General features: G+C 38.8%; 2 protein-coding genes across 3 annotated transcripts in view; one reads left to right on the top strand and one right to left on the bottom strand.

The window, feature by feature from the left end:
- GREB1L (GREB1 like retinoic acid receptor coactivator) overlaps window positions 1–27,102 on the bottom strand; it is a 258,611-nt gene that overhangs the window by 31,819 nt on the left and 199,690 nt on the right. For both annotated transcript variants that reach the window (XM_081252044.1, XM_081252045.1), the window contains exons 16-18: window positions 26,825–27,022; window positions 6,530–6,710; window positions 4,468–4,660 (exon numbers count right to left, since the gene is read on the bottom strand). In XM_081252044.1, the coding sequence (XP_081108170.1) occupies window positions 4,468–4,660; window positions 6,530–6,710; window positions 26,825–27,022 (572 nt within the window). The remainder of the gene's footprint in view (window positions 1–4,467; window positions 4,661–6,529; window positions 6,711–26,824; window positions 27,023–27,102) is intronic.
- On the top strand, window positions 19,059–19,631 carry LOC308626684 (tumor protein D52-like). The gene has a single exon (XM_081252058.1). It carries the CDS (start codon window positions 19,115–19,117, stop codon window positions 19,520–19,522), a length of 408 nt encoding a protein of 135 aa, XP_081108184.1. The 5' UTR covers window positions 19,059–19,114; the 3' UTR covers window positions 19,523–19,631.

Raw genomic sequence — 27,102 nt, 5'->3', positions numbered from 1 at the left:
TTAGCAAAATGAGAGGGCAGCTTGTTAAATAGATGGCTTATCATCAACTGGAGCCAGTATGGTTTTAAGAACTAGAGCTACTAAAAATAAGAAGTGAATAGTTCCCCCTTTCTGTTGTGTTTGCATTAAACTGTAAGTGCAGTCTTGTAAGTTTTGTAAGTAGAAGTTAATGGGACTATCTTTTAAAATACGAGTTATCAAACTCAGAATGATGTTCCTCTAAAGAAACACACGTCCCCAAGTATCACAAATCATAAGTGATACAATTTATTGAATCCTTGTATCTTTGGGGATAATGTCCCTTCTCTTAAGAAAAATATCTCCCCTCCCAAAGTCTTGCCCTCTCAGTGACCCCCAGCTGCAGCCCTCCCTGTCCTTTCACTACCGTCTCTGCTTTTCCTCCAGCCAAATGCTCTGCTCTGTGGACACTGTTCCCTGGAAGGTCACCAAGGATTCCTGAGGCCAAACCCTCAGTCCTTGGCCTCACTGCCCTCTCAGCCATTCTCTTCATTACTTTCTTCTATGATTTTATCTACACCAGCTGCTTCAGTGATTAGCATTTCTGAAAACTATTCCAAATCCTCATTGTAAAGCCCTAATCACAACTCCCACATTGCATTTGCGACTGTGCACTCGTCCCAGTCTTCACTCAGCCCACATCGTCTCATCTGCCCTCCAGAGGTCCACCTTCCTCTTGACTTCTCTTTTCCCACTAAAGGCATCACCTCAAAGATATCTCTGACTCTCCCCTCTTCCCCAATAAATAAATCCTAGAAGATTTACCATTTCTTCCATCCTTTGTATTTCCAGGACCACTATGCTGATTTAGGTTCTTGTTCATTCTAACCTGAATTATCAGAAAAGCCAGATGACACATATCCCCCTTTCTAATCACTTTGACCTGGCCTCTATAGTTGATAAATTGCCTTAAAATGCAGCCTCTTAGTAGCTACTAAAGCTGAACTCAGAACTCAGCAATTTCACTCCCAAATGTATAGCCAACAAAAATGCATACATATGTCTACTAAAATGCTTAAAGCAGCACTATTTGAAATAAGTGAATAGGATGAATAAATGAATTGTGGTGAGTCACCCAGCGTAATCTATATACAGCAAAAAGAATGAATGTTTTATGACTCACGCAAAATATAGAAGAATCTCACAAACAATGTTGAGCACAGAAGCCCGATATAAGAGAGTGCCTACTGCATGATTCCATTTATATAACGTTCAAAATGGGGCAAACCAAGACAGAAGAGTGCTTCCCTCTCGTGAGAGAGCGCCTGGCTTCTGGAGTGGTGCTAGTGTTCTAGTTCTTCATCTGGGTGCTGGTCCCATGGGTGTGCTCAGTTTGTGAAAATGCATCAAGCTGTACATTAACATTGTGAATATAAAAAATAAAAGAAATATGTATATTCTGCTATTTCTTTTTTTTTCTTTTTGAATTTTCTTTTAATTTATTTTTTTATACAGCCGCTTCTTATTAGTTATCCATTTTACACATATTAGTGTATACATGTCAATCCCCATCTCCCAATTCATCACCCACCCCCACCGCCGCCACTTTCCCCTCTTGGTGTCCATACGTTTTTTCTCTCCATCTGTGTCTCAATGTTATTTCTAATAATACTATGCCCTTGCTAAAATATCGTTCATGCCTGTGTAATAAGTGTAAGCTTTTCCAGCCTGGTCTCAAAGATTCCATATGTATATTTCCAGGTTTCTTTTCATCCCACTAAGTATTCTCTGAAAAATGTCTGATGCTTACTCCTCTGTGGTCCTGCCCGAGCTGTCAGCTGCCAGGAGTGGCTGCTCCCCGGTCTGCTCTGTCCTTCCTCTCCTCCAAGGCCCATCCCAAGGGCTCTGTCCTCTATGTTGCTGTTCCCTGATGCTCTCAAATGGGTGGGACTTCTCCCTCCTTTCAACCCACAGAGCACTTTGGTTTTCTGCAATTGTCTTATTCTACTTCGTTTTTATTTTGTTACATTTTTTGTTTTGTTTTGACAAATTGTATATATTTAAGGTGTACAACTTGAGTTTTTTCTTTTTTAAAAAAATTGACATAAAATTATATTAGTTTCAGGTGTACAGCATAATGATTTGCTATCTGCATATGTTGTGAAATGATCACCACAGTAAGTTTAGTTAACATCCATCCCTCACCACACATGGTTATAATTCTTGTTTTCTTATGGTGAGAAATTTTAAGATCTACTCTCTTAGCAACTTTCAAATATACCATACAGTATTATTAACTATAGTCACCTTGCTGTACATTATTTCCCCAGGAGTTATCTATTTTATAACTGGAAGTCTATACCTTTTGACCACCTTCACCCATTTTGTTTACCCTCCAGCCCCCGCCTCTGAAAACCACCAATCTGTTTTCTCTATCTATGTCTTGTTCTACTTTGGAATAATAGTGGCTTTTATATGTACTTTGCTTTCTCCTTAAACCATCAGCTCTCTGTGTGTTCTTGGAAAGATGTAACACAAGCCCACAAGTGCTCACTAATAATTTTTGAGTCTACTTTCTTTGCTTTTCTCTATTATGCCTTCTTTAGGACATTGGCTTCAGGATAACTAAGGGAAGCTAATCACTAGAGCTTCGCCCCTAAATGTGTAAAGTTGTTGTAAATTAGATTCAATGCTTTTACCTTTTCTCCATGTTCCTCTCAATGTCATAGGGATGATTTTTTTAAAACTTTAATTAGAATATAATAACTCCCCACCCCTCAATTATTTTGAATATGATCCTGGGTATCATATCTCTAATCCACAAATACTTCACTAGATATCTCTAAGATTGGAATCCTTTTAGAAATATAACCACAATACCATCATTATACTTAAAAAAATTAAACACAGTCATAGGAATGACTTTTAAGGAAAATTATTTTAAGCTTGTTTCTCTATTATTTCACATCAGGAGAAGACAAAGGGCAGAAGCTATGAGCCCATCTTCCTATCACTGGAGTGATCCCTTCCAGAAAAAGACTGAACCAACTGTTCAGGATAGGATAGTTCTCCTTTTCCCCCCCTAACAATATATTCAACTTAACATTTAGTTGGAGCCCTATCTGTTGGATTAAAAACAATGTTTCCTTTTATCAGTTCTACTGGCTATCCCATTCCATGTCAGGACAACTACTGGGGTAGACCCTAGGCACACCATACGGTTTTGGTTCAGAGGCAAAGGAACTCTGGCAGCCTTTTATCTCACCCATATCTTGCCCACCCAATTCATGGACAGAGCTAGGGTGGAGAAGATACCAGCAAAGTGAAAGCTCAAAGCAACCTCCTTGTGACAGTCAACACACCGAGACAGTTCTCACAAGGGAGGGACTGGTGATGCCAACGTGAGTCAGGGACCTGAGCTTGCTTGACTGTAAAGGACACACCAATACTCAGAGAGAAGGGCTCCAAGTCTTCTTACCTACTTCATAACAGAGTGAAATGCACTGGGTTGAAAAGTAAACAGTTATTCTTATGTAAGACATTTCTGGCCTCTTTTACTTAAACATGTTTATTTTAAAATATCTCACAGTTCAATATTTCTAAACAAAGGTTCTATTGCTTAACGGCTGATCTTTATTGTTTTTTAATAAAACTCTCATTTTTTTATTTGCTAATATATTTAGCGTACAGTTTATGGGTCACAGAAAATATCTTTTAAGTACTAGGGACTGGACCTGGATGTGTACAGTGCTGAGCTATTCTCAACGCATTAAATGATACTACTGAGTAATTTAGAGTGTTTTGTTTTGTTTTGTTTTGTCTGTGAAGTCCTAACCACTGGACCACCAGGGAATTCCTGTTTAAAGTCTTTTTTTTTTTTTTTTCCCCTTTTTGGCCACACTGCGCAGCATGTGGGATCTTAGTTCCCTGACCAGGGATCAAACTCGTGTGCCCTGCGGTGGAAGCACGGAGACTTAACCACTGGACTGCCAGGGAAGTTCCCTGAGTAATTTAGAGTAACAGTACCAGCATCTTCTGTTTCAACTAGAAGTCTGTGAGAATTGATTAAAAGGAAAAATCCAGTTGCTGGGAAGCATGAGAATAATTAACATATAGATATACTTCTAGATCAGTAAGACTGAAACAAGAGGACAATAAAATTTCCAAGTTTTAGATTGGAATGAATCATTTAAAGGCACAAAGCTAATCCAGGATATTGATGATGGTGTCAGCTGACATCACATTTTAGGGGGACAAATTATACTGGACAGACAATTTTGTATCTGCATGATAGCCCAAAAAAGAACAACCGAATCAAATTTATAGAGGACACTATTCACTAGTTTTTAGTGAATAATAATTGTAATTATATGGAACTTTTAGAAGAGAAAGCATTATGTTAGTTAGTTTTTTGCACTCTTTTGCCATGACCGTATTTTATTACAAGATTCTGCTCCCCAGGGGAACTGAGAACATGACTGTGTATCAGAGGGTAGAACAGAGACTCACTGTGCTGTCCAGCTGTATCCAGTGAACCTCGTTGTTGGCGCTGATTCGGGACTGTTGGGTCTGCAGAGTGTATGGGCAGGAGGTGACCTGGAGCACCAGGAGGTTGAAAGCTTCCAGAACCTCTCTGCAGTTAATGACTCTGTCAGCCAATCCATGGCCAGGTTCACCATGTGACAAAGAGCCCGAAATGACACTGTAGAAATATTGAAAGTCACATTAAAACCTCCTAATTTAACTGATTAGATGCAGAATCAGATATCAAAATGGAGGTCATGTTTTAGCTCTTATTTTTCTGGTTCCTTTTAATTGGGGGCAGGAACAGAAGCAACCAACATTTGATTTGGAAGGGCAAAGAGGACCCACCTTCTTACCCCTTTCAGACAAATTTCAGGGATTTTTTTTTTCCTTTTTCAGTTTGTCGCTGATATACCTCAAAGTGTAAACTCAGTTATCCAAGCCAAGGATATCCAACTCCGTAGCTGAGGTGGATCACTTCAGTTTGAAAGCCCACCTGAATGAGGGAGCTCTCCATCACAATATGATGCTTATAACTGTGCAATGATCTGTACCCCCAGAGAGGCCCCAAAGCTACAAGGAATCCCCTCTGTGTTAACACGCTCTCCTTTCTCCCTTGAAGCTGCTAGACCTTGGGGAGGACTCCTCCAGCCTCCTCCCCACAACCAACATTTTCATATCTCTGAGTCATTTTCAGTTCCATTCAGTGTGGACGTACCAGGTTTCCATGCAGCCTCAAAACTCCCCACCCCCAGTCCCGCTCTCTCTCCCTCTCTCCCACCCCACCCCACCCCTCTCCCTCTCTCTCCCTCCCTCTCTCTCTCTCTCTCTCTCTCTCTCTCTATATATATATATATATATATATATATATATATATGTATATATATATATATTCAAAAAAGTAATCTCAAGGCCCATGAGAAGTAAATACAGAGAGATCCAATGTGTAATCCTCAGAGCTATTACCCCAAATTTTCAAAGATAAGGTATACAAGGTCAGTGAGCTATTTCTGCTCATAGAACATGAGCAGTAACTAACCAAGGTATGGGTAAAATTTCTTTTCTTTATCTCTCCTTCCTCCCTCTCTCCCTTCCTTCCTTCCTTGCAAATCTAACAAGTTATACCAGGTCTTATTTACACTTACATATGGCTCTGGACTTCAGATTATGGAGTACCAAACACATTCTGGCTTCTGAACAAGTGTTTTTGCAATTCTGACATTTCTACCACAGATCAAAAAAATTCCAGATGCCTAACCTCAGTGTGTCCTGAGGAAAGAAAATCTATGAATGCTTGATGATGCCTGAAATTTCCCTCCCCCGACCTGGTGAGGACAAACCATAATGTGTAATATTTGACAACTATTTGCCCTTAAAAAAACAACAACAAAAAACAACTACTTGCTTTTTTCAATCCATAGGAACAAAGATACCCCCTACTAGATAAGTACTGTGATTTGATCTGACTCCGTCACACCACACAAACTGTTATTTCATTAATAAGCCCGTAAAGAGATAGGATGGTCTCTTGTTTAAACAGGTAGATTGCGGAAGGTTTTGGATCTGCTCTCAGATCATTGAAGTGGCATCTCCACTGCTGCTAAAGGGAAGAGGGAAGAGGGAAAGGCAAGGAAGAGGAGAAATGGCAGGAAAGGAAGGAAGAGAGGACAAGGAAAAGGAGAAAATGAGAAGAACCACGAGGAGGAGAGGGGGTGGGCAGGAAAGCACCTGGCCCTTCTGGGAGCTCACTCACCGCAACCCCCTTGTTGCCACCCTTTCGCTGAAGCAGCTGAGTCCCACAATGCTCTTAAGACCGGATTTTAACAGGAATTTGTGAATTCGCCCACAGTATAGTTAAAATAAAATCAACATTAAAGCGGTAAGAAAAGTTGAGAAAGCAAGGAAAGGGTGGGAATAAGTTAAACCATGAGAAGATGCCAACTGGTAGGGTCCATGGTCTTTCAAATCACCACCTTTTATATTATTTAGTACATGACCATTACTGCTGTAGAAGAAATATTGTATTTGCTCACTCTGAAGCAATCACCTCGTTAGTTCCACATGGGAGTTGTCATGAACTAGCACAAACAGTGTGTACGGGTTCTGTTTCACCCTTCTCATAAAAACTTCAAACTTGGTTTGAATCTCATTGTCTAGACGAACAACATATTTCTCTGCTCTCTGATAGGCTGTCCCATTTTCCTCCAGACCCAAGTCTACAAGGACACCTGCCAAGAAGAAAAAAGAGTTTATCTTTTTTACACACATGTCTATGAGATTAAGTTCAGTGTACTGATATACTGGGTACTAACCATATACAGAGATTTACAGAGCAGATAGCTTTCCTTCTCCATATTCCCCACAACAGATTTGAGGAGGAAATATCAGGTTTCCTTTTCTTTAGAATACCACACCCCACCTCCCATACTTCATACAAATGACAACAGGGACTGACCTGATACATTAAGTAGAAGCTTGAATGTATGAGACCTCTGTCTAATTAAATTCTATTTATATGTGAAATATAAATTTATATTTATATGTGAATTTAATTGTCTAATTAAATTCTATTTATCTGCTAACAGCTACTATAGGCCACTTGGAAAAAATGAAGCTTTGGACCACAGCTCTTGGCCAAATTGATATAATCGTGTAAATCTTCCTTACCCCAAATTTAACGACAAAACACATATAAGAAAAAAGGAAAATAAAATCTGATGTCCAAAGATACATCGCTAGATCGTGAGCTTTTTAAGGTAGTATTTTACTCATTTTATATAGTGACAATGTTGCACAGTACCTAGAGTATGGGATGCCCTCAACGACTGTTGGATTATATACCAAATTAATAGAATGAACTGAATTACTCAAGATAATTATATTCTCAAAATGTTAGAAACTGTAAAACTTGTACTGTATCATTATCTCTGTCTATAGTAAAATTATTTCTACATACAAACATCTAAAATAGTTCTAGGCACATGAAGCTGTTGTTGGATAATTAAAACACCAAATCCTCCTTTAAAATGAGGAGACAAAGTGGCAATTATGTGAGGTGAAGTGTGTGTTAACTAACCGTATTGTGGTGAACATTTCACAATACATACATGCATGAAAACATCACACTGTATACCTTAAACTTAGACAATATGTTAATTATAGCTCAATAAAGCTGGAAAAAAACACTGCCCCCAAACAAGGGTGCACAACACTCCCCTGCCCAAGACACTCAGCCCTCTGAGAGGAGAGCCTTGTGACTCAAGCCCATGACCCTCCAGGCAGAAGGAACCAGAAGACTGATTGGGGTTAGATATGTCACATTTGGGGGTTAGATATGGTCCTCCAAGGATATCTATTTAACATCCAATATCAGCCACATCCACCAGTCCCAACTGTGTGGAAAAAAATTTAAATTAAAAAAGATAAACAAGTTAAGTGAAGAGACTTTTATGAATTATGTTGACTTAGTTTTGTTTGTCTAGTTTTTCTTTTCATATAAAACCAGACTAATTAACAGCTATATGCAATTAGCATCTAGATGCCATAATACTAATAGCTCTAAATGGTATAAAAGAAAATAGGAAAAATGTTTTACCATGTGAAAAATTCATTATACCAGAAAAGGTAAACAGAAAGGTAATTTTGCTTTCAAACTTTTTTCATTAGGAGCCTTTACTCAGAGATTGTTTTCAATTTCCACCCACGTGTAGTCAAATGATGTTGTGAATATTTCCAAAAGCAATTAATCAAACATTTAATTTGGCAAGTAGTCTGATTTTTTTGGAATGTAGATTGCTTATAAAATTTATTCAACCTTCGATAGAGATTTACTGAACATCCATTATATATCAGGTACTATGTCAGGTATTGTGCTCAGCCTGGAGATACACAGGAGGGCAGGACAAACAAAGATCTTAATCTCATGGAGCTTATGATGGAGAAGATGGATATTTTTGACAAGTGTCATAATGAGAGACAAAGTCCTCTGGTGTAGAGGAGGTGAGCAGAGGCACAGAAAGAGGACCTACTTAATCGCTGGTGGTTTCTGTTTCCTTATTTGTAAAATAGGGAGAGTAGAACCAATTGAAAATTAGTTTATATTTCCTAAGTTTATCCTTAGGAAATAAGCAGTGAGAGTTAGGAGTCTCTTAATATGATAAGACCATAAGTAATTCACAAAGAGGAAAAATGTATCTTATGGATAATTGAGTTGATCACATTTCAAAACAAATGAAATGCTGACCAACTGTATGCCTTTGACAGGTCAAGTCCATACATGCCCTTAATGGAAACACAAAGTTCCATGAATCTCAGAGGTCATTCTCTTAGACATAACATGGTATATTAGTCTATGCTGCCAGCTGGCTCTGCAGTGGTATATCTGGGTGGGGGGAGGCACATCAGAGGTACTTGATTGTTTTATTTCTAATGGGGCATTTTTAGTATATCATCCTTACCTTTACATTTTGTTTTAGACTTGCTTTTAGTTTTAAGTTTTGTTTCTTTCCTGGTTATGAAAGTGATAGATACTCATCTTGGGAAAACTGGAAAGTATAGAGATATATTAAAAAAGAAAAAATCATCCATGATTCTTTAACTCAAAATAAGCCACTGTGAACATTTTTGTGCATTCCTTCCTACTTTTTTAAAATGGATATTCTGCTACCTAGCTCACATTTTATAACTGTATATCCTGACTTTTTTTTACCTATAACTGTAAAGTGAGAAACAAAACTCTCCACAACCAGTCTAATGATACAGTATTTATCCTTTCATAGAAGCTGGCGGTCTTACGCAGTGTATATTAAAATGTAAACAGAATATAATTTAATATTCCATTTTAATTCCTTTCTCCCTTCACAGCTTCTCCTTAGTAAATGTAAAACAAAAATGGATATGGTCTCTTCCTTCAGAGGGCCACTTTCAAGAGGTGTTAATGGCACCATTACAAGCATTTTATTTCAACTCAATAAAAATATCTTATGTTCTTACTATATTTAGAAATAAATGGAACCACCAACTACTTAAAAAAAGAGAGAGAAAGAAACAAAACTATCACTATTTACTAATAATATATCTTGGTAGAAAACATAAAATAATCCACCAATAAATCAATTAAATTAATAAGAATTTAGTTAATTTGATGGATTCAAAATCAATTTATAAAAATTAGTTGTATTTCTATATACCAACAGCAAACAGTTAGGAAATGCATTTAAAAAAACTATTTTACAATGACGTCAAAAAATATTATCTACGAATAAATCTTATAAAAGGTGTATAAGACCTTTATGGAGAAAATGATGAAACTATAAATGACACTAAAGAAGACTTAAATGAGAAGTATATCATAAACATATAGTTAAATTTTTAAATTGTTTAAAAATGTATATGGCAGAGCAAAGAACCAAGAATAGTCAAGACAGCCCTGAAGTAGAAGAGGTGGGAGAGATCTGCCTTACCGGAGACTAAGAATTATACAGCTGTATTAAAAAGACAGTGGTTTTGGCATGGAGCAAACCATGGAAACACACCCACATGCATATAAAATGGAGATTTATGATAAAGCTTGCAATGTAGATCAGTGGTAAAGGATGGGCTCTTCAACAGTCAGCACTGAAGAACCAAGAAATTATATTGGATCTTACCTGATATGCAAAAAAAAAAAAATTCAGGTGGATTAAAAACTTAAATGTAAAAGACAAAACTCTAAAACTTTAGAAGACAATAAAGGACAATAACTGTGGCAACTCATAGAGGATTTCTTAAACAGAAAAGGCCAAATGATAGATAAACTAAACTTAAGAAGTTCTATTCATCAAAGATGTTATAAATAAAAAGACGAGCCTTCCAAATCTGTACCTAGTATTACTAAAAAGGATAAGTATTCAGAATACATAAATTACTCTTACAAATCCAAGAGAAAATGGGCAAAAAAAAAAAACTTTAGAAGGCATTTCCTAGAAGAAACCCAAATGGCCAATAAACATCTGAAAAGATGTTCAGCCTCATTAATAATAAGGGAAATACAAATAAAAACCATAATAAAATGGAATAATACCACATAAATACAAATTTTAGAAAACAAGATAATTGTAAGAAAGAAGTGGATGAAAGAAAATACTTATGTATCTCATTTCTTCAAAACAAATTCAAGAAGGATAAACCACAACCTAAAGAGATTGGTTACCAGTAGGGGGATGGGTGGGAAAGGGGTGTAAAGAAGGGAGAATGAGAATAAGTAGGTATGAGGAGGGAGAGATGCTTCTCTGAATATACCGTTTTGTATAGCTTTGGCTCTTAGAACCATAGAACAAAGTTAATCAAGAATGGAGTGGGGGGGGGGCTGGACTTCCCTGGTGGCGCAGTGGTTAAGAATCCGCCTGCCAATGAAGGGGACACGGGTTCGAGCCTTGGTCCGGGAAAATCCCACATGCCGCGGAGCAGCTACGCCTGTGTGCTACAACTACTGAGCCTGTGCTCTAGAGCCCACGTGCCACAACTACTAAAGCCCGCGCGCCCAGAGCCCATGCTCCGCAACAAGAGAAGCCACCGCAAGGAGAAGCCTGTGCACTGCAACGAAGAGTAGCCCTGGCTTGCCACAACTAGAGAAAGCCTGCGCGCAGCAATGAAGACCCAATGCAGCCAAAAATAAATTAAAAAAAAAAAAAAAAAAAGAATGGAGTGGGGGGACTTCCCTGGTGGTCCAGCGGTTAAGACACTGTACTCCCAATGCAGGGGGCCCGGGTTCGATCCCTGGTCAGGGAACTAGATCCCACATGTCGCAACAAAGATCCTGCGTGCCACAACTAAGACCCGGTGCAGCCAAATAAATAAATAAATAAATAAATATAAAAAAGAAAAAGAATGGAGTGGGGCATGGGGGGTTGGATGGGAGGAGAGGCAGGCAACATGGAATCCAAATGGTAACAAATGAAACCTAACATAACCACATTGATCGGGGGTGAGCATGAAAAGAGCAAACCTCAGTAAAACAAACCAGTGTTTTGGCTGGAAACCATAAGGCTAAAGACCAAAAGAATTATATGGCAACACTTTAGCTGGCAATCTGTTTTCTCACAGGGGTGTGGGTTAGCAATTGTGTAACTTCTAGGAAAAAAAATCAAAGAAGTGAATATGTACATTGTAGATAACAAGAATCAGGTTTCTCCCTGTCAGAGAAAGAAGTTACAAATAGAGAAATGGGGAAGGACTAAAAGGAACCTTGCAGTGTTCATATGGAATTGGAGATAGTAGTTAAAGTCATGAAAAACAAGGTAAAATTGAAGACATGTCCCAGGTTGCAGGAGACTAAGAGGACAAAAGAACTGAATGCAATGTTTGATCCTGGATTGAATCCTGGAACGAAAAATGACATTAAGGGAAAACTAGTGAGGTCTTTAGTTGGTTAATAGTTTTGTTCCAGAACTGATTTCCTGCTTTGACCATGGTACTATGGTTATATAAATTCTCAGCTTTAAGCAAAGCTGGTGAAGGGTTTATGTGAACTCCCTACTTTTTAACAGCTTTATTAATATATAGTCCACATACATTTCACCCATATAAAATGTGCAATTCAATAGCTTTTAGTAAATTCACAGAGTTGTACAATAATCACTACAAGCAATTTTAGAACATTTTCATGAAACCCCAGACCCTTTAACCATCATCCCTCAATTCCCCCCAGTCCCCCAGCCCTAGGCAATTACCAATATATTTTCTTTCTCTATAGGTCTGCTTGCTCTGGACATTTAATGTAAATGGAATCATAACAATATCTGATCTTGTGTGACTGGCTTCTTTCACTTGGAATACCGTTTTCAAGTTTAATCCATGTTTTAGCATTCATCAATACTTCATTTCTTTTTATTGCTGAGTAATATTCCATTGTATAGATTACCACATTTTATATATCCATTCATTATGGACATGATAGACATTTGAACTGTTTCCATTTTTTTGTTATTATGAATAATGCTGCTGTAAATTTTTGTGTACAGGTTTTTTGTGTGGACCTATATTTTCACTTCTCTCTCATTTCATATCTAGGAGTAGAATGGCTGGATCATATGGTAACTGTTTAACCATTTGAAGAACTGCTAGACTGTTTTCTAAAGTAGCTAAACCACTTACATTCCCACCAGCAGTGTATGAACTTCCAGTTTCTCTACATATTACTTGTTATTGTCTCTCTTTTTGCTTATAGCAATCCTCATGGGCATGAAGTAGTATTCATTGTGTGTTTTTTTTTTTTTTTTGCGGTACGCAGGCCTCTCATGGTTGTGGCCTCTCCCGTTGCGGAGCACAGGCTCCGGGCGCGCAGGCTCAGCGGCCATGGCCCACAGGCCCAGCCGCTCCGCGGCACGTGGGATCCTCCCGGACCGGGGCACGAACCCGTGTCCCCTGCATCGGCAGGCGGACTCTCAACCACTGTGCCACCAGGGAAGCCCCATTGTGTTTTTGATTTTCATTTCTCCAACTGCCTAATGGTGTTGAGCATCTTTTCATGTGCTCTTTGGTCATCTGTATATCTTCCTTGGATATGTGCCCATTCAGATCTTAATTAGGCTATTTGTCTTTTTATTATCGAGTTATAATAGGTCTTTAAATATTATAGATATAAGTCTCTTATCAGACATATGATTTGCAAATAATTTCTCCCATTCTGTGGGTTCTCTTTTCATTTTCTTGATGGTGTCCTTTGAAGCACAAATGTTTTTAATTTTGATGGTGTCCAGTTTATCTGTTTTTGTTGTTGTTGGTGGTGGTGGTGCTCTTGGAATCGTATCTAAGAAATCATTGCTTGATCCGAAGTCACAAAGATTTACACCTATGTTTTCTTCTAAGAATTTTATTGTTTTAGGTCTTACAGTTAGGTCTTTGATCTGTTTTAAGTTACTTTTTGCTTGTGAGGTAAAGGTCCAACTTCATTCTTTCACATGTGGATATCAAGTTGCCCCAGCACCATTTGTTGAAAAGATTACTTTCCCCATTGAATGGTCTTGGCACCCTGGTCAAAATTCAGTTGACCATAAATAGCAGGGTTTATTTCTAGAGTCTCTCAATTCTATCCCATTGATTTATATGTCATCTTTATGCCAGCACCACAATGTCTAAATGCTGTAGCTTTGTATTAAGTTTTAAAATGGGGCAGTGAGAGTCTTCCAACTTTGTTCTTCTTTTTAAATATTGTTTTGGGTATTCTGGGTCCCTTGAATTTCCATATGAATTTTAGGATCAGCTTGTTAATTTATGCAAAGAAATCAGCTGGGCTTTTGATAGGGAATGCATTGAATCTGTAGATCAATTTGGGGAATATTGCTATCTTAAAAGTATTAATGTGGGCTTCCCTGGTGGCGCAGTGGTTGGGAGTCCGCCTGCTGGTGCGGGGGACACGGGTTCGTGCCCCGGTCCGGGAGGATCCCGCATGCCGCGGAGCGGCTGGGCCCGTGGGCCATGGCCGTTGGGCCTGCGCGTCCGGAGCCTGTGCTCCGCAGCGGGAGGGGCCACAACAGTGAGAGGCCTGCATACAGCAAAAAAAAAAAAAAAAAAAAAGTATTAATGTCTTCCAATTCATGAATGTAGACTATCTTTACATTTATTTAGGTCTTTTAAAATTTCTTTCAACAATGTTTTTTAGTTTTTAGAGTATAAGTTTTACACTTCTTTCATCAAATATATGCCTAAGTATTTTATTCCTTTTGATGCTATTATAAATGGATTGTTTTTTTTCAGCCAGCATATTGTGATAATTTTATTTTTATTTTTTTAAACATCTTTATTGGAGAATGGAATTATTTTTAAATGTCATGTTTGGATCTCTTGTACTGTTTCTGTGACTTTTCTGAAGATATAAAATTATTTAAAAATTTTAAAAAACTGGGCTTCCCTGATGGCGCAGTAGTTGAGAGTCCGCCTGCCGATGCAGGGGACACGGGTTCGTGACCCGGTCCGGGAGGATCCCACATGCTGCGGAGCGGCTGGGCCCATGAGCCATGGCCGCTGAGTCTGCGCGTCCGGAGTCTGTGCTCCGCAACGGGAGAGGTCGCAACAGTGAGAGGCCCGCGTACCGCAAACAAACAAACAAACAAAATTTAAAAAACTTAAAAATAAGCATGACCATATCAAACATTTGCAACTGAAACACATACATCGCTAGTGGGAATGTAAACATAACCAACTACCTTGGAAAAAAATCAGCATTATTTAGTAAGGTTGAAAGTGTACATAACCTATGCCCCAACAATTCTTCTCTCAGAGAAACTCTTGTACATGTGTACCAGCACTGTTTGAAATAGTAAAAAGCTAGAAACAACCTAAATGTCCATCAATGGGAGAAATGATTTTTTTTACATGTGTGTTATATTCATTTAATAGAATACTAAAAAGCAGTAAAATTAGTGAATTACAGCTATACACAACAACAGGATTAATCACAGGAACGTAATATTGAGTATAAAAAGTAAATTACAGACAAATGCACTTACAAAAAGGTTTAAAGTATACAAAATTAAACAATATATTGTTTAGGAGTTATGCACTATGGTAAAACTATAAATAAAACAAGGGAATAATAAATACAAAATTCAGCATAATAGTTACCCTTGAAAGAAGATGAATGTTAGCATCAGGGAGGGGAACAAGAGTCTTCAGTAAGTTATTTTGATGGGTACATGGGTGTTCACTATATTGTGATTTTTAATACCTCATAAAATTTATAAATTTGATCTATTCAATATTTAAAATTTCTTAAAAGGGGGGAAGGCAAATATATATCCATGTTTAAGAAACTTTTTAAAGACATTAGTAACTATACTAAATTCTATTTGATGGATATAACATCAATGTACAGTGACTATTTTCCTGTCACTTTCTACTTTGAATACTATAGAAAAGTTGAAAGACTAGTGCAATAAATACCTGTATACCCTTCAATTAGTTTCACCAATTGTTAATATTTTGGTACATTTGCTTTTTCTCTTTATTACTTTTTATTCATTGTTGTTATTATTGCTGAATAATTTAGAATATATAATATTCACCCTTATATACCTCAATATGTATTTCTTAAGAGCAAAGGCATTCTCCTACATAACTAAAATGCCATTATTACATCCAAAGAATTGAACTAACATTGATATAATATTCTCTAGTACACAGCATACATTTGTTTTCTTTTAACTAATTTTTATTGGAGTGTAGTTGATTTACAGTGTTAGTTGCTGCTGTACAGCAAAGTGAATCAGTTATACATATACATATATCCACTCTTTATTAGATTCTATTCCCATATAGGTCAGTACTGAGTAGCGTTCCCTGTGCTATACAGTAGGTTGTTATTAGTTACCTATTTTACATATAGTAGTAGATTTGATTTTCTTGAATTATCCCAGAGCTGTGTTTTTTACTTTTTATTTTTGGGTCTAAGATCCAATCAAGAATTAAGCACTGTACTTGGTTGCAATGTCTCTTTATTCTGTATAATTAAAACAGCTCCCCTGTCTTTTTTCTTGTTTTGGTCTTTTCATCGATATTTTTAAAAATGCAGGCTAGTTGTTTTGTAGAATGTCACACAATCTGGATTTTTCTGATAGTGTCCTTGTGATTAGATTCAGGTTAAACATTTTTGGCAATTATACTTCATAGGTGACACCATGTACTTCCCCTTGTTCATAATATCAATCTGTCCCATAATGGGAGATGGCGAAGTTTGATTGCATGGACATGGTACTGTCTACTGCCAGGTCTCTCCACGGTAAAGATGCCTTTTCCTCTTTGTAATTTTTAATATGTGGGATGACACTTTGAGACTGTGCAAATATTTGTTCCTGAATACATCTTACCCAGTGGTTTCAGTACCCACTGATGATACTTGCCAGGATCAATAATTATATTGGTAGTGCAAAACAGGGATATCTTAATTCTGTTATTTTCTTATGTTGATTAGCTGGTACTCTTTTATAAAGGAGAGCTTGCATCCCACCCCTCACTCCTGCCCCTTTTATTTTTTTTAGCATTACTGTGGACTCGTGGGCTTTACAAGAATCCAGTAGGTTACAATCCACTGCCATCATTCCTTTAGATGCCCCAAATTACCAAGTTTGGACAGCAAAGTCTCCTTCAAGCAGGCTGCTGTGTCCTTTCGATATGCCTCCATCGATCTTTGAGTACTTTCTCACTTTCTGGAAACCAAGATTCCAGACTGTTCCTAACTCAGAGCTGGTACAATGGGGAATCGTATTTATAACCTAAGATCTAGATGCTAAATGTGCACACACATATTTGATACTAAAATATCATTTTATTTTTAAAGATTTTTATGATGTGGACCATTTTTAAAGTCTTGAATTCACCACAACACTGCTTCCATTCCAAGTTTTGGTTTCCCGGCCACGAGGCATGTGGGATCTCAGCTCCTCAACCAGGGATCAAACCCTCACCCCCTGCAGTGGAAAGCTATGTCTTAACCACTGGACCGCCAAGGAAGTCCCAAAATATCACTGCCTTTAAAACTTTTCAGTGGACGGAGCTAAGAGACATTTAGTATTTTTCAAGTTATAAGTTTATACTTCTATCTCCAATTTAAATCTAAAATGAATATTTCTCCTTTCTTTCATGTAAGGACACTGGTTTTCAACATTAAAATATTTACTCATTTTCTCTATCCTGTGATATACACAAACTAGCTTAAGATTATCAGTACCACTTCCAACCACATACTGGTTAAAATTCAAGATTCATTTGCAATTCTTTTTGCCCTTAGGATATGATATATCACACTGAGAATGTTCAATAAGAAAACCGTGTTTAAAACAATCCTTGAATTAATTCTTTTTGGTGTGTGGTTATGTTATCAATTTGATATGCAGCTAGGTTCATTTATTTCTGTTTGCATTTAATATTAAGTTTTTTTCCCATCATCTTAATTTAATTTAATTTTTTGAATATGTAACTCATTTATAAGGGTCAAAGTCAAAACTATATTAAAAGTTATACTCATTCCATCCCTATTTCTGCCACCCCATATAGGATAACTTTTTCATTAGTTTCTGGTTTTACCCTCATGTTTTGTTTTGTTTTTCAAAAATATACTTAGAGGTGTGAAATCTGAAAATGGTCAGAAGTGCTGAGAAATGGCTGGTCTGAGAAAGGTCACCTTCTATATTCTTGATTATTTATCAGTTCCATAGGATTAAATAAAAGTTTATGTTCTAATAAATCATGAGCAAATCTCACATTTTTCCAACTCCACAATAAAAAATGGACATCAGCAGGGTCCAACTGGGATACTGATGGTAGCAGCAAGAGATTCAGGGCCATATCTACCTGAATAATAAATCTTACTTTTTAACATGAATGGGAACTTAGGAGGCATCAGTAACTCTTCTTCTTTTATGACATTTTGCAACTTACTGAGTCCTAGAACAGAGCCAGTGGTGGTTGGGAATCACCTAAAGTGTCTGGTGATTGGTTGGTGTTCCCTAAATGTGATTGATCTGAACGTTGGGAGCTGCCTTAGGTGGTGCCGCAGTCATGGACATCTTCCATGGAAATAACCAACTCCAAAGAAGAGGAACCTTCTTGGATGGACAAGGACTCCAAGCAACTAGACTGTAGCCATTTGTGCCCCCCCACTTTGGCTTTACTGAAGGCTACGGAGCCAGATGTGTTTAAGCATTAGCCTGAATTCCCCTTTATGGGATTAGAGAAAAACAATATCATGTCTTCCAAGGCCATTCCTCGCAAAACTTTAAAGGGGAAACAGCAATTTTTCAACCATCTAAGGGTCTTGAAGGGGAATAAAACCAAGAACACAGGCACCAAGTCCACAATATCTTGTGAGCACCAGTGTCAAAGCCATAGAGGTGAAAAGTCTGAATGAGTGGCCAGAACCCATCACTAGAAGGAGCTAATCAGCCTGAGTATCAGGTTAAACTGATAATAATCAGGGAAATCTAAAATGTCCAGGTATCAGTAAAAATGACCCAGTGCTCATCTCAATGCCCCATGGTACTGCTTATTTATTTGGAGAGAACAATGTGGTCTGGTTTGAATGTTATTATCTCTTGAGTTTTTTAATAAAGAATTTTATTTCTAATTTTTTTTTTTTTTTTTTTTTTTTTTTGTGGTACGCGGGCCTCTCACTGTTGTGGCCTCTCCCTTTGCGGAGCACAGGCTCCGGACGCGCAGGCTCAGCGGCCGTGGCTCACGGGCCCAGTCGCTCCACGGCATGTGTGATCTTCCCGGACCGGGGCACCAACCCGTGTCCCCTGCATCGGCAGGCGGACTCTCAACCACTGCGCCACCAGGGAAGCCCCTATTTCTAAATTTTTTATTTCTAATTTTTATTTCTTGCTTTCCTGTCAAGAAGACATCCTAAAGAAAAATAAAACTACTCTCAGTTTTAGCTGTTTATCTTCCCTTGGGATCGAATTAATTTCTCTGAAGTTTTGGAATACAAAAATATTCTAATGCTTAAAAGGAAATGAAAATCATGTTTATTTTTTAATTTTTGGCTGATTTTATGGGTTTGTTATAACTGCTTTTTTCAGCAAATAACCTGGGAGGAGGACAGGAGGAGCGTGGCGGGCGGGTAGGCCAAGCGAGGACTCGCTGCCAGTGGGCGGGAGACATGGATCGCAGCGAGCAAGGTCTACTGAGAACAGACCCAGTACCCGAGGAAGGAGAAGATGTTGCTGCCACTATCAGTGCCATTGAAACCCTATCAGAGGAGGAGCGAGAAGAGCTAAGAAGAGAACTTGCTAAGGAAGAAGAAGAAATCCAGACTCTGTCTCAAGTGTTAGCAGCAAAAGAAAAGCACCTAACAGAGATCAAGCAGAAACTTGGGATTAATTCACTACAGAAACGAAAACAGAACATTGCCAAAGGGTGGCAAGATGTGACAGCCACGTCTGCGTTCAAGAAGACCTCTGAAACCTTATCTCAGGCTGGACGGAAGGCTTCAGCTGCTTTTTCATCTGTTGGATCAGTCATCACCAAAAAGCTGGAAAATGTAAAAAACTCCCCAACTTTCAAATAATTTGAGGAAAGGGTTGAAAACTTAAAGTCTAAAGTAGGGGGAACCAAGCCTGCTGGTGGTGATTTTGGAGAATTCTTGAATTCGACTGCAAACGCTAGTTCCACCACCACAGAGCCTCTTCCAGAAGAGACACAGGAGAGCCTGTGAGATTCCACCTTTGTTCTGCTACTCGCTGCCAGATGCTGCAAGCTAGATCCAAGCATATCTTGTCAACATTCATTGCCATGAATTTCCACCAGATGTGCTTTTGTTGAACTTTACATATTCCTTTGACCAAATAGTTTGTGGGTTGAACAACGTAAAAATATCTTAACCTCTATTCCTGGGAGACACCCTTTCATGTGCATTTAAGGCCCTTTATTTAGGAAATATCGTTATAAAAACACATATAGTACCTGGAGATCCTCACTAGAATGACCTAAGAAGCTGTGGGTTATCATAATTGCTTTCCTAATTTACAAAATTGCTCTGGATCTGGGATACCAGTTTGATTTTTGTCTTCTATACAATTTTCTTTTTTCCTCTTTGAATCTCTGTATATTTGATTCCTACATAAGATTGCTCTTTAAAATTTTCTGTATCCTGGTTATTAAAAGTTTTGGCAAAATGTTCTTTACCTCCAAGGGAAGAACTACCAGCTACAAAAAATATTTCGAATAGATATTGTTTTGGTATAAGTTATCTTATATCTTGGGTGTTTGAAGACACCAGACTAAATATTCCATTGGTTATAGTTTTGTAAGTGACAATGTGTACAAGTAATTCAAAATCCTAGGCGACTTGAGAATGGAGCCCTCACATCCTTGTTTATCACCATCTGTGACAGTAACCATTTTAGTGTCATGGTTATTATGCGTCATGGTTATTATGCCACTTATAGCTACTTATTTTTCACCAGATTAAAATTTTAGTTTTGGAGTAAATTGTAAGTTAACGTTCTGAATCAAGCATACTGTATTATCAATACGTTGAAATATGAACACTCTCCTCAAATGTTCAGTTCAAAAGCCTGAAAGTTTTTTAGATATAGGTAGCTGAAAAGTGCTAAAATCAATCACATTAGGGGAAACACTGTTGTCTTCATTTAATTCATTTAGCAGCATTTACAGTAAGTAGTACACCAAGTTATAACTTGAAAAAATTTTATACTAAGGGGTTGGTGATAACTCCTGAGGATTTAATGCATTAAGAAAAATCAACTCATCATTTTCTACTTACTTGTTTTCAGTGTGTTAGAAATTACAAAATGATACTATAGATATTGTCCCCTGCTTTGAAAACTGAATGTCAGGCCTGAATGAACAAAAGCCTCTGGAAGTATCTGCATGGAGGCCAAGGTACTCTATTAATGCTAATGGCTACTTACTCGTCACCACTATCTTTTACTTATGCTGTGTATGGTTATGGCCTACAATGTTGTATTTGTTATTTATCAAGTTGTGACTGTTTTATTATTGTTTAAGCCAAATGTTAACTGCCAAGCGTGGAGTGACCTAAAGCATTTTTTAAAAGCATGACTAGATTTACTTTGGGATAAATGATTTTATCCAAATCTGAAAAGCTACAAGTGTTGATTGTTATAAAATATTGATAACATGCTGCCATCCTTGATTGCTGGAGCTTTTGTTAGCACTTCAGATGCAACTGACACTATGCTCTATTACATGTGAAAAGCTTAATAAATTCTGTATATCAGTAAAAGAAAAATAAATATATAACCTGGGAATTGAAACGGCTGGTTAAAATTCCAGGTAATTGCTTCCGGTGCCAATTGCACTGGTGATCCCACTGTTTTCTGGTGGCCTGGCTGGCTCCCTTCTGTCCTCCCAGTGGGAGAGAATTCTCTACTTTGGGTTTGGTGAGACTTCTCTGTGTGGGTGTATATGACTATGCTGTTTGTTTGGGTCAAGGAGGGAAGCAGCACTAGATCTGCACAAGAAGAGCATTCTGAACACATAGATATAACTTCAGAGCCCTATGTGACTGACAGATACACCTGATACATACCCATCTTAAGGGCTTTACTCTTGGCCAAAGTAGGTTTGCGAAACATGGTTTTAATGGCTGAATTTGTTTTTGCCACAGGACTGCCACATCTTAAATATTAATTACTTCTATGTCTTCCTCTTATTTCTTTCTTTCTTTCTTCCTTCCTTCCTTCCTCCCTCCCTCCCTCCCTCCCTCTCTTTCTTTCTTTCTTTCTTTCAGCTGTGCCACATGGCTTGTGGGATCTTAGTTCCCCAAACAGGGATTGAACCCAGGCCACGGCAGTGAAGGCACCAAGTCCTAACCACTGGACCTCCAGGGAATTCCCTATGTCTTCGTCTTATAATAGATTTTAACTTAAAATTCAACAGAATGTTACAAAACTTCAGTTCAACACATTTGTTAAGTGTCTCCTGTGCCATAGACAAGACAGACCTATACCCTGAATATTTGCTTTCTAGCTGAAGAGAAAGATCATCAGTAAACACACAGCCACTACGCAGTCTTGAGTCTCAGGCTGGAGCACCACAGGGTACAGAGTAGCACTGGAGCATGACCTGTAGTAGGAAGGCTGGGAAAGGATGTGTCTTGGAAGCCAAAAGCACTGCAGTGCTTAAAGGAAGGAATGGAGGGCACCTGTGCTGTCAGGAGTCCAGATAAGGACAGAAAAGGTCATTGGTGACATTGGTGAGAATCCTAGAAGCGTGGCAGTGGGGAGTGGAGGCCAGTTTGCAGGGTGTTGAGTGACTGGGAGATGAGGAAATGAAGATGACAACAGACAACTCTCTCGGTAAGTTTGTCACTTAAGTCGAGGAGGATGAACTGGGGGGTTAGGTAGGATTAACAGAGGCTCGTTTTGTCTCTGAGAGAGTGAGGCAGGTTAAAACTGATGGAATGAGCTCCAGGAGGGAAGGAAATGGAACGTGACAATGAGAGAAGAGATCATCAGACTGTGAGGTCCATGAGAAGGAGGAGGGCACGGCCTCCAGAGCAAGGTGGGAGAAGCAGGCTTACACAGAGGAGGGCAGCTCTTCACTGATCAGGAAGGAAGGGGGAATGACGGGTGTACATGCAGGTAGGTTTCCAGAATTGGAAGGAAGTTTTTATCTGAAGTTTTCTTCCTCTGGGGGTGGGGGAGGGGAGAAACAAGCGGCATGGTCCTTTGCTAAGAGAAGGATGAGGTCAGAACTGTGAGTGAAACGGAGTCTGCAAGAGCCAGTCACTGTGGAGAGCGGGAGAGAGAGCCAACTAAAGAACCAGAAAGAATTTATGAGGCATCAGTCGGAAAGGTTGATTTTTTTTCCCCACACAGTGTATGTTGCAAAGAAGTCTGTGGTCTGGTGTTGGGGTTGTTAGAATTTATGATTCCAGGATCCAGGAGCATCTGGGATATGACTAGGGGGCAGGCGCCTGATGAGCAGTAGAGGTAAATGTGTTTGCGGATGAAAGCTTAATGCAGAGAAGCTAGGATTTGGTGGGGTTGTCCACTTGGAGGGGAGGTGATGGCTGTGAGGCAGGTGCCAACGCTGTCTATAAACTAGGGGCGGCAATGGGCAGCTACGACTTGGTTGGAAACTGACTTCACAGATGCTAACCTTAGGTACTTGTTCAGTTATATTTGTATAGAGGAATCTCTGGTGTTTCCTTACTCCACGTCAGGGCAGAGTGCTTTCCTAGTACTTTCTTCCCTGGGATCCCATTCCCTGCTGCCTTTCTCACTTCCTTTTTTCTGCTTACATTTTCTGCTGACTAACAAGGAGATATAAGGTTGATGAGACCAAGAAAATACATTTTAGAAAGTGAACTTGCTTTCCTTTATCTCTTCTCCTCTCTTAATCTCTACCACTGCCTTAAAACCTATCTACATATCAGCAGACGAAACTGTCTCTCTGGTTCTTTTATGATCAGGCATGTATTGAGGTGTCAAATTTATGTCATTCCCCTGAACATGCATGATAAAACTTCCTTGACTGGATACTCGCAGATCTGCTCCCATTTGCTGGGGGCTCCCACGGATACCATTTTAAGCAGGGAGGAGGAAAATATGGAGTCACTAATCCTTCCTGTTTTCATCCTACTCATGTTGAGTTGAAAGTGGCTTGCATTTTGATCGCATTTTGATAACCTAGTATTCTAATTTATAGAATTTGGAGCTTCTTGAATTAGAAGAACTATGCTACAACATCAGTCTGCAAAAAAAATGACACTAAAACAAAAGAATTTCCTATGGTCTAAAAATTCCTTATGTTGCTTCTCCACTGATCACTGCAGCATTTACAAGTCCATCTGGGGCAAACTTAAAGATGTTTAACCCATTTCATTTCCTTTTTTTTTTTACCTTCCAATTCTTTCTGTAATGTTTTCTTTTGTCTTCTTTTCCTCCCTGCCTCCCTTTCTTAGTTAGAAAGTAAGTTAAGGTACCAAATGCTTCACCTTAGTGCTGAGTCTGCAACAACGTGATGGTTTCTATTTTCACCTTTTTCTTTCAGCCACACAAGGGCTGCCAAGGATGTGGCCTTTCTGCATGTCCTGGCTGCTTTTCCCTGCCTGGTGCTTTTCCTGGCAGGCTGGCTGCTGAAATGCTTCCTTTAGGGAAAGGCAAATGGAACCAGAGAGCAAAGCACTTGGACACTGGTGTTCCCTCTGCCCATCCCTCTCCTTCCTCCCTCCAGCCCCAGCTCTCCCTTCCAACCTGAACCCGTAGTTGAGCCCCTACTGGTGCCAGGCCCAGGAGAGGCAGAAATTAGGCACCAGGCACACAGAGATGAGAAAACAGTCCTTGTCCCCAAAGCACTGTCCTCTGGACCTTAGGGAAATGTAGCTCTCCTTGATTCACATGGCAAAATATGAGGAAACTGAGTCAGATGACTTCTTGAGAATCCTCTGTGTTTTCATAGCAATGACTTTTAAGAGTTGTTTTAGTGGAGAATCTCTGCTCTGGACAATCTCTTTACACCTTAAAATGCTTTTGGTCCTTCGGGTTCTATCAACTGTGATGTGTTCCAAAAATACAAAGGTATTCAAATAAAAAAAGCAAATAAATTTTGGTGTTGTTATAATATGGAATATCATATACATTCATTACGAATGATGCTTACAAAAGCTTAATGATGTGGAAAAATGTGCCTACTATAATATCAGACATAGGCAGAGAAGAGAGCCTGGAACACTAGGTATTAAGTCATTTTAACAGTGATTATCCTTTAGTGGTGGGATTATATAAGTGTTTAAAATTTCCTATTTTCTTTTATTTTTCAAAATAAAGAAAACCACAACTCTTTTTTGTATAATAAAAATGAATACAGTTATTTTAAAATATATAGAAGTGATTGTTTCTGCAGCAAAAATTTTCAGTATGTATGCCAAGGCCAGATGTGAATAATTTTAAAAATATGCTTTGCCTTGAATTTTCTGAATCTCTCTGTAACACTGATTTTCTTGGAGTCTAAGCTTATGTAACTAGTCAAATACCAGTCCTTTCTGAGGAATGATAATCTCAAAATACTCACTTTGGGAAAATCTGAGGGCGTTGAGAAGGGAAAAGGAAGGACCAATAGAGTTTCTCTATCTGTCAAAAATGCAGGGTTTTATTTAGGGTCTTGCATTGATTAAGAAAGGTGAAAATACAGGTCATCAAGAGGTTATTTGAGGAAAAGGCTCTGGGGAGAGCATAACCACTTGACCATGGATGATTTCACCCCTTGAAACAGGTGCTAAGATGACTTGGCTGGAGTATGACTGGGATATCAGATCACAAACTCAGGAAGGCCACAAATGCCCTTTGGTACAAGTAAAAAACCTACAAGAGAAGGTGCTCCCTCCATAGTAATGAAGTGGAAAATCCACAAGAAGTAGCAAAAATCTGGTTAATGCCTGATGTGATGAAAGCCCCTCCATTTCCCTCAATGGAGGGGGGCAGAAAGAAAATGACGAATGGCCAGTGGCTGAGGATGTCTAGAACTCACCCGGTTTCTGGGAGAGCTGTGAGAGAAGGCGTTTGACCGTCTCTGGCTAATTCACCTATAAGTCAATATTTCTAACAGGCCATTTTGTAACTTGTCATTCAAAATTTTAGAGGCTAAAACGCAGGTTGCACTGTTAACCAGGCGCTTGAGTCTCGAGGAGGCATGGAAAGACTTTACATGTCTCAGTCACAGCCACTAAGAGGTGTTAAAGAGGGAAAAGCCTTTTGTTAGTCAGCTCATCTGGCCCATGGAACTTAGAATGAAAGATTTTTTGTACAGCTATGCTAATCAAAGAGTGGTCCTCTGACCAGCCGCCCAGGTAGCCCCTGGGAGCTTGTTGGAAATGCAGAATCTGGAGCCCACCCAGACCTACTGAAGGGGAATCTGCATTTTAACAAGATCCCCAGTGATTTGCATGCACCCTAAAGTTTAAGGAGCACTGAATGACAGGTGTGGAACATATAAACTGTATTTTAAGCTCTTCTGAAGTTTTCTGCTTCCTGTTTTCAAATATATTGAAAATAAATTTTTTTACTGTGGCAAAAAGATTTATCCTCCAGTTAAAATCTGTGTGTGTGTGTGTGTGTGTGTGTGTGTGTGTCTTCCCCCAGCTAAAGTACTCAGAAGCAACTTGACATTTATAATTTCTTTTTCAAACCTAGTTTACAAAGGCAGGCATTTTCAGCAGTCTCAATTTTCTAAATTCCTTATTGCTTCTTGTAATTCTAAGCAACTTTTATGTTTGAGAGGGATGTTATTTACCACAGACTTCTAAAATATTTGCTCCCTACCTTTTCACATTTTCTGGAAAAAAAAGTTTTTCCTCTCTACTTATTCTCTTAAGGAAATTAGGAGAAATTCTAACTTTGAATTTTTTTAATGAGGTTTCTCATTGCTGACACAGGGGATGGGGTCCTGGTTTCTAGGCTGAAAATCTGCTGGTAGTGTGCAAAAGGTACAAGAATTCTCCTATGAGAATGACTCACTGAGCCACAGAAGGACTTCAGGTGGCACAGACCCCGTCATCCCAGGCAGGGCTATCTTTGCCTTGAGGAAATTTCTCTTCATAAATGAGTGGCCAGTTTCTAATCCACTGATGACATCACAGACTTAATAGAATCAGGCAAACATGCACATCAATTTACCCTTGACCTAGAAGGGAAAAGGTCAGAGTACTTTGAGGAAATACTCACAGATAAATTTGAAGTAATACTTAAAGTACTCCTGTGATATTTATTACTGTAAAAAAGGATGGAAGTGCCCTAAAAATGTTTGGATTAAACCAAAGAAAGAGACAGAGGGAATCTAAGGCTGGATCTAGGTAGGGCCCTCTTTGAAAGTTCCATCCTACCTGATTGTCGAATCCGTTGAAGAGTTTGCTGGACCAGAACCTCTGATCTTGGGACAATGATGATGAAGTCCACTTTGCTGAAGTGGCCGAGGTCCAGGCTCTGGCTGCCGCTGTCTGCTATAGCACACACCTGGGACAAGAGTTTTCTGGCAACTGTAAGCTGCGGTTGATAAATCTGGAAGGGTTCATTATCTGGATCTAAAATTTAAGAAAGTCATAAGAACAAGATTAATTCACTTCTGTGATGGCCTCTATGAATCCATATAGGAACAAATAAT

Source organism: Mesoplodon bidens, assembly GCF_964165515.1.
Source record: "Mesoplodon bidens genome assembly, chromosome: 13".
In the NCBI taxonomy this organism is placed as follows: Eukaryota; Metazoa; Chordata; class Mammalia; order Artiodactyla; family Ziphiidae; genus Mesoplodon; species Mesoplodon bidens.
The sequence above is the reverse complement of the archived record's forward strand: the minus strand, read 5'-3'. Positions and strand labels throughout refer to the sequence as shown.